General features: G+C 35.2%; 1 protein-coding gene across 1 annotated transcript in view; it reads right to left on the reverse strand.

The window, feature by feature from the left end:
• SMAP1 (small ArfGAP 1) overlaps positions 1 to 9259 on the reverse strand; it is a gene marked incomplete at its 5' end in the record, with an annotated part of 40527 nt that overhangs the window by 24531 nt on the left and 6737 nt on the right. The window contains 2 exon segments of the mRNA XM_015825562.2: positions 3749 to 3829; positions 6371 to 6448. Of these exon segments, the coding sequence (XP_015681048.1) occupies positions 3749 to 3829; positions 6371 to 6448 (159 nt within the window).

The raw sequence follows: 9259 nt of genomic DNA on the forward strand, positions 1-9259 counted from the left end.
TATGGATCCTGATGTTCTTAAATATATAAAAATAATCTTGCAGTAACAATCCTTGTATAATATTCTAAATAGTTGAACATGTAAGCAGAAATTATATAGATGTAATTTCTGGAGTTCAGTAGGAAAGATGTTTCATTCAAATTAATAACCATTTTATTAACAGAAACTCTTAACAGTATAGATTTTTGGAATTAACAGCTATCCAATATAAACAAAATACTGTGCAATATCTTAGTTGTGACAGTTTTGCCATTTGATTTAGTTGAGCAGTTCAAATGTTTTAAAAGGTATTAAAATAATACAAATAGCTAATTCTTTTTACTTGAAATTCTCTACCAATAACTATGAAAACCTTACCAAATGACAGGATCCCAAATACTTACTGCTTACAGAGACATGTTTGAATAATTCCTATTCTACAAATTCCATATCTGTTCAAAACCACTTTAAAGGATGGATGGTCACTTCCAAAAGCATATTTGCAAAATCAAATATTCATTTCTAATTCGATATAATAAATCACACTGCTTTGACTAACTGCAGCCAAATGGACTAAATTGGTCAGGGTATTTCAGTTCTTATAGTTTTATACTTTTGTCCACTTCCATTAAACTCTAATCTTAACACCTCATGCAGAAATGAAAGAAGCAGATAATACTTGAATATGACTTACAATTCTAGGAAAAAGGTTTCATATAAGACAATGGAGAAATAAGGATAAGCAAGATGTCAACGCTGCTAACATTGGATGTTCTTGCTTTGACAACAGATGAAAATGTAGCCATTTTCTCTAGGCTTTTAGGATTAATTGGTGCTGGGAGGGGGGATTGCAATGAGAGTTCAGGTAGTCATAATAATAATAATTCTGCCGTGGGAATCCAAGGACAAAATGGATCCGGAGCTGATAATGGAGAGCTGGGGAGAAAGCCCGTGCTTCAAGCTAATTGGGGAATGTGATTTATGACTATTTATTGGGGGCGGGAATTGTACTTTGTTACTTTGTATCCAGGGGAGGGGAATTTAGTTTTCGGGTTCAACTATGTAGTGCCGATACTTTGTTTCCCGAATAAAAGATTCTTTAAGGAAAATAATGCCTCGAAGTTCTTTTGAAGGGTTTCATCTGTCGGAACCATGACACAATATTTCAGACTGAACATTTTCTACAAGGATCATAAGCAATTCTTTGGTATGCTGCAACATAAGATATACCAGTAATAGGAGATATTATTATTCATATACTGTATGAATGTGGAGTTTAAATTTATTAGCATACAATTCTTCCTGATTAAAGAATTGAACATTACATCAACAGAATTTAATGCAAATGGATTTTTCACATATGGGTTTTAAAATAGCAAGACATAGAAAAACACTTTTTAAAACCAGTATTTGCAGAAGCAGAATGTGGCCAAATGTCATGCTCTTCTACTAAGGCATAATCCGAGATCATTTTCAAAGCACGAGTCAGCTCTTCTCGGCTTAGCATTTCCTTGTTACTACAGGAGATATTTAAAGCTGCTTGTAATGTGTTCGTTGATCCAAGACAGCATTGCATAGTGAAAATATAAAATATACACTGCATTATAAATGTAAACAGACAACACTCAGTTTGCATCAAATGATCTGCCTGGAAACCTCTCTATAGGTTTTCAATCACAAAAGGAAACAAGAATTTAATTCCACACTGCTTTTGAAGTTGAATCAAGTAAGCCTTCCAATGCTCAGTGGAACAGCGTAACAAAAGAGCACTTAATGCTACTGCATGTTATTCAGCAGAGACAGCCAATGAATAATTAAGCCAGGCAAAAAGCATGTCCTGGACTCTGAAAATTGCCACTTTTCAAAATTACACAAACTCATACAAGCAAAATAATAAACAGGGAGCAGCAAACACAGCAGCTGGCTTCACTAAATGTGTTCTTAGTACCAGTTGAATTGAAACAATAATAGTCAGAGTTGTGATTTCCAACTAACATAATTATCAGGCATAGCAATATGAAAGAGGTGAACATCAGGAGATGTATGCTATTTGTACCAAGCACAAGCAAAAGACCCAGAGTATCAATAATAACGTCTGTAGCTTATTTTATTGTTAATACTTTTTATTTACTTGTTCTTTCTAAACCAGGCATGTCAAACTCGTGACGTCACGTGACGTCGCGCAACGTATCGGAGCTTTTTCGCCATTGCCGGCAATGGGGTGGGCGCGGCTCCGGTATGATGAAACCGGCCCACGGGCCGGCAGTTTGACACCCCTGTTCTAAACTAATGATTCGTAGTGTCAGTAAGGCTGGGCTATACTGAGCATAACACAGAAGTGCAGTCACTGAAATACAGGCATCCACCCACCATGTGTTCAACCAGCAGATAAAATAAACATTGTTTTGGTTAAAAAAAAAAAGTCAGGAACAAAGCACCAGCCAGGAATGACAGACTTGATTATTTAAAGAATATTATTGTAAGGGAAAGGTAAGTGTTTCTTGGTCTATGTTATGAAGCAATCAAAGGATCCCAAACAGAAAAAGAAGCACACACATATCATTTTTCCTTATGAATCTGAAGCACTGAAGAGAAGTCAGGTTCTATTCATGTTACACTGGAAACAGATGCAGAGGAAATGATGTATCCCAGGAAAGTTAAATCTCTTCTCAGTTCACATTCAAATTGAGATGAACCAGCATAATTCTGATGTAACAGAAGTAGTAATTTGGGTAGAAGCAACGAACAACTAATGATCAATATACTGGCTGATTGCTAACCCAATAAAGAATAAGCTATAATTATCATCATTTACGTCAGTGTTTCTCAACCTTGACAATTTTAAGGCATGTGGACTTCAACTCCCAGAATTCCACAGCCAGCATTGCTGGCTGTGGAATTCTGGGAGTTGAAGTCCACATGCCTTAAAATTGTCAAGGTTGAGAAACACTGATTTACGTGATGAATCCCTTGAGAGCTGGACTAGAGGGAAATACTGATGTCATAGGATTTGCCCATTTTTATTAACAAAAGTACAAGTCATACAAAATAAAATAATTTTCATAAGTAATTTTTTTTAAAAAAAATGGCAAGTGACAGTACAGCTCATAAAACAAATTTAGAACTCTCAAGATTGTTGTTACTCAAGCCAAGATCCCTCTTATTAAAAAAAAAGCACAACTACTCCTTTCCAGATAAACTATCAGCTATTATTAGTATAGAAAGAAAATTGCAAGAAGACACCTAACACCCTACTCAGACTAAAATAATGAAAAAGTTATTATTTTCCTTGTGAATTCATTTTTTAGAGGAACCATCACAAACTTTTTACACTGTTAACCTTTCCAGCTGCAATATCCATGCAACTCATGCTATTAGGAAAAAACATAAAGTCTCCCTCTAGCTAATCTCAATTCCTCATGACTTTATATTCACGTCCATATCATTTGCTTCAATTTTCCAATTTTTCCCCCTATTTTCCAATATAATTTATAGCCCAGGCATTTCCTGGAAGTTTCTTTTTCAGATGTTAAGACAATTCATATTTTAAAGCACAATTGTACAAAATATTCAGATTTAATGCTTCTGAAACTAGTTAAGTCAAGTGATCTTAACTAAAACTATGAAAAGTGATTTTAGCCAAAAGGCCAAGACTTGTAATGGTCAAAGAATTAAATTTAAAAAAAACCTGCAATGAATTTACAGCACTATGTACTATTAATTATGAATAATGGTATAATCTTAAAACATACAAATAAACCAATCTTACTTTTTCAATTCCTAAGTTTTTCAAAGTTTTTTCTGGTTCTTTGTCCCTTTTTTTCTCTTCTTTCTTCTTTTCTTTTTCCTTCTGTGGAAAGATGTTCCGTTAAACATTATTATGTTGTATATAATAAATCTTTAAAATGTCAGTTATATTAACTTCTAAAAGTTAACTTAAATGTCTATTTCAGAAAGACATTTATTTCTATCAGAATTGCAATCTTCATATATTATGTATAGAGGGGTCTGTAAATGTACTATATATGTATACAATATCTTAAGAGTTATATTACAAGGCTGACCTGACCATATACTACATTTGCAAGCACTTCAAATATCTAGTATATTAAGCATACTCCCCTTAATATGCAGCAGAAAGACTAGAAAATTGAATATGTATGTTTCTTCTCTATTTTCCATTGGCTTTCTCCATAGTTTCAACATAATAATCTTTTCTACTGCTATTGGTTTTGTGGGGTTTTGACTTGAGACTTATAGATCATTTTATTCTGAGATGTTTGGCTAATAGGGAATTGATAGCATGGTTTAATAGTTTATTTAGCTGAAAACTGTCAGGGATGGTATGGGAATTACTGTTCAGTCCTGATGTCATTGCACCATTAGATTTCTAAAAGGTTGTATATTGCATTCTTACATCTTCTAGGTAAGATATCATCAGAAAAACACTTGGAGCACTGAGATTAGGTTTCATGATAATGCTGATAATACATACTACCTGTGATTTGGTGATTGGGATACATGTCATACAGATTATTATAACATGTTCTATACAGGATGTCACTTTAAAGAGTTCAAAAACGTCATCCACATACTTACCTGATGTGTACTTAGGATTCCCATATCACTGATTTTGAACCAACTGTCCTGGCTTCCAATTTGTTTCCAACACAATTGATAATGTTAATATTGATCAATAAAGGCTTCTATATCAATGAACACATAATTCTGACTTTCCGCATTGCAAGGCTTCCTCTTTCTTTAGGAGTAAGCTTAGAATCTACATTTTCATCAGAGATTCAGGTATGTCTCATGATTTAAAAAAGACAGGTTGGATAGTATATAAAATAGAACCCTTTTTGTGGCACCTTGCCAATTCTAGCTATTTTAATAGTAACTATCCTGTTATAGAGATGTCTTTATTTTTACCCTTATTTTACTATGCTATTATTTTATTTGTTGCATTTTTTAAAATTGCACATTGCGTTGAATGTCTTAAAAAGCATAAGTATGATTCAGAAAATGACTATATAATAATACATTGGAATCTGATTATGTGGTTAATCTGACAAGGGATTATTAGTCTTCAGTCATTTTGATTGTTTCTGTAGGTTCCCTTAAAGGAGTGGCCTGCAAATACTCTAAACAAAAAACAAACAAGCAAGCAAACAAATAACTAAAAGCCTACAATTCCAATTCAAGCTCTATATGCAAACCCCAGTGGATGTAATTTAAACCATGTTTAAGACTAACAAAGCAATAAAGAGGTTGTCCAAGATACTGCGGCCGGCTCTCATTTTGGAAAGTATGTGGAATTGACATTTTTATTATGTGGATACAAAGACAGCTTAGAAATCCCAAATCAAATCACTTGGAAATAAGTTTACTGAAATGAAAGGATCTTATTTCAAAGAAAACATGTTCAGGATGGAGGATTACTAAATGTGTACACAGACGACTGAAAATGAGGAATGATTCTATTAATTAATGATTCATTTTCAAAATTATGCCAATAACTTGGCAATTCTGCTTGGAATCCATTATCTTCATAACAATAATTATTTTGAGGAAATCTAAGAAACCATTTAAGTTGCAAATCTAGATGTCAATGCTGTAACATTGGATGTTCCTGCTCTGATAACTGATGGAAATTGCAGCCATTTTTACTTTGCTTTTAACATGCTTTTTCTTCTGTTTAGAAATTAGGTGTTGAAGGGGGGATGGTGTGAATGCTTGAGCTCAGCTAGCCATAATAACAATGCAGCTCCATGGGAACTCAAGGACACAAACTGGCTGGCTGAGGAGCTGGGGAGAGAGCCCGAGCTCCTGGCTAACTGGAGAATGTGATTTATGACTGCTTTGTGGGAGTGGGACTTGCAATTTGTTACTTTGTATCTGGGGGAAGGGAATCTAGTTTTGGGTTCAACCATGTAGTGCCGATACTTTGTCTCCTGAATAAAATGTTCTCTAGGAGGAATTCTTGCCTTGAAGTTCTTTAATGGGTTTCATCATGGAACCATGACACTAGGACAGACTTGTATGCTGTTATGAAATAGTTCAAGCTGATCTGTTAAAAGTCCAAGTAGAAATTCTTTTTGGATGGATTTACAACATGTAATATAATAACATTTACGGTTTGGCTTAAAATACTTTTAGTCCTACCTAAGACAAATTACAAATATATATCAGAAATATATCAGAAAATAATTCCATATTAGCTGAATTTGCATTATGCTAAGCCATGCATCATAGAAACCACAATGAACAACTACAGCTGAATTCACACATAGTAAGCCACAAATAAATGTATTAGCCTGTACTATAGCCATTCAGAACAAAAGTAGAGCACATCTGCACCAAACACAACATAAACACCAAGAAGAGGGAATACCTCCATTTTGCTTTGCTCAGAGGCAGCTTGCAGAGAAGGAGAAGATGTTTGAGGTTGAGCAGCATCAGAGGAAGACATCTGTACAAAGCAGATGAAAGATGAAAAAAGACAATATGACAGGCAACAGTAAAGCCACCAGCATATTTTATTGCTTTCAATTTTTGAGAAGAGAGAAGAGAAGAGAAGAGAAGAGAAGAGAAGAGAAGAGAAGAGAAGAGAAGAGACTAAGTTTAGGCTAATTTTGCTATTGAAAATATTTTTTTAAAATTCTGTTTCAAACAAGATAAATGAGTGTCAATGACTTCCTCAGTTCAACCTAGTATTTAACTGGAGGTACAGAAATTAATTATTACATAGAATGCTACACAGAGTCAACTGCCTTTTCAAAATTTACTAAAGGTATTTTTAAAGGTTAAAATACGATCAGGGTATACAGTAGTAAATGCTCAATGGACGAAGCTGCTAGAATATAAAGTAAAAAATGAAGTCTGATAAGATCACATCACTAACACAAGAGAAAATAATTAAGCCTCTCATCCCATTGTTCAGTTTTATCCATCATGACTCATGAATTATTAATGTCCTGAACTAAAAAAAAAGGATACTATCCTACAGGAGTAGCGAAACAGGCAAAGGAATCTTTGTTTTTGCTCATTCTAACGGATTTATTTTATGAAGGAAAAATAATAATAATGCTAAACTGAAATACAGTATATAACTACCAAATAGAGCCTTCTCTTTTGAAAGCAAGGAGAAAATATTGTTAATCAAAAAGAGCCTTTTAATCATAAACCAACAAGCATATTATAAGGAAGTTTGTAATTTTGTGAGCATTTCTACATAATCCACAATCTGTTGTACATTTTCTGCCTTACCCACAGTATTGCTCAGTCAGTGCAGGAATGCAAGTGATCATCATACATGAGACATCCACAAAAATGGATATTGTATGTTACAACATACAAGCACAAAAAAGACTTGTCTTTTGTTAACTGTGGGTAGCAATAAACTTTAATTTCTTCCCAAATTCAAATCTTAAAAACTTTTCAACACGGAATAGAAATTGCACAGGAAAGACTACTTTAAAAGTACTTTTCCCTATATTCATATCTTAAGTATATTCCATTTGTAGTCTCCCTAGCCTCCTATTCAGTCCAATTAGAATTGTAGCAAACCATGCAGGTAATGGGACATAGGATTCTTGTATCAGAAGAATGATTACTTAGCCAAATACTGGATCTACTTTGACTGGCAATAGCTCCTTCAGAAATGAGCAAAACCTTTTCTTAGGCTTGCAATCACCTTATTTATCAAATATAATGTTCTAAAGCAGGGGTCTCCAACCTATGGTCAGCAGCCCGCTACCGGGCTGTGGCCTCTTGGCCACCGGGCCACGGGAATAGCTGGCGAGCCCCCCTACTTGGAGTAGCGCTGCCGTGTGGGCACTAGTGGCCCCGTTTACACATGCGTGGGTGCGCTATCACCATCACCAGCGTCACGTGAGTGCTAGCGGTCCATTTGCACATGTGCATGGGCACCAGCACACCATGGGCATGCACAGCCTACTTGTGCATGCGCACTAGCACCAATGCTGTGTGGGCATCGATTTGCGCATGCGTGGGCTGCACGCGTGCATATTTCCCTGCTCCTCCCTTTTCTTCTGGGCCATCTGGAAATTCCTGCTGGCTCAAGAATTCTGGGAGTTGAAGTCCACAAGTCATAAAGGGGCCATAGCTCCCTACTCCTATTCTAAAGGGTCCAACCTTAGTCAGGACAAGGTGGTTGCAGAAATGTTTATGCCACAATTGCTGTGCTACGACAATAGGAAACATTGTTTAAGATTTACTCTAAAGCAGGCTTACTCAATATGAGTACTGATACTGTGAATATCAGCTCCCAGGATTATTCAGTCAACATACTTATTGCTGAAAATGTTTAAAGTTGATATAGTCAGTCCTCAACTTATGATCGCACTTGTGACCAGAACTTCCACTGCTAAGTGATGCAGTTGTTAAATGAATTGCACCCGATGTTAAAAGCTTTATTTGCTGTGATCATTAACCAAATCACACATTCATTAAGTGAACCAGGTTTCGCCCATTGACGTTGCTTGCCAGAAGCAATGGCAATCAGGTGACCAAGAGGACATTGTGACAGTCTAAGTGCAAGGACTAATCACAAGTCACTTTTTTCAGTGTCACTGTAACTTCCAAATGATCATTAAATAAATGGTCATAAGTCAAGGACTACCTGTCATTGAATTCCAGTTAGTTTGAGGAAGACTGCTTTAGGTCTGCTTCTCAATTTATTCTTCCCATGTGGCTCACAGAAAGGCCAGACCTAACTTTTTTCCTCCCTTCTAGCATCACTAGCTACCCTATACCAGAGATAAACAATACAACGCCGTGGACATCAGTATGCATGCAGACAGTTCTAAAAATGCTGTCTCATAGGGACATCTGCCTCAATTTATCTTCTTAAAAGAGTCCATTTAATTAATAAACGCCAGATAAGTGTACAATAAAACAAAGACATCAGCATCATATTTATCTAGAATAATGCTGTTGGAGTTTGTGCAGAGCTCAGAGGAATTTTTTTAAAAATAAACAAGTAAATAGTGCAGACCAGCACTTTTATGTGGAAGTGAGACTCCTTGCTCAGGAAAAACAGAAAATGAAAGCATTTGAGGTGAAAGGAGTGGAAGTAGGCAAATAAGGACCTCTATCGTTTTCTTTCTGCTCAATTGAGTGTCTTGTGATCAATCTTACTCACTATGATAACCAGTTTATAAGGAGAGAATAATAATAATAATAATAATAATAATAATAATAATAATAATAATAATAATAATAATAATAATAATAATAATAATAATAATAATAATAATAA

Source organism: Protobothrops mucrosquamatus, unplaced genomic scaffold, assembly GCF_001527695.2.
Source record: "Protobothrops mucrosquamatus isolate PMUCROS unplaced genomic scaffold, P.Mucros_1.0 scaffold2687, whole genome shotgun sequence".
NCBI classification, from domain to species: Eukaryota; Metazoa; Chordata; class Lepidosauria; order Squamata; family Viperidae; genus Protobothrops; species Protobothrops mucrosquamatus.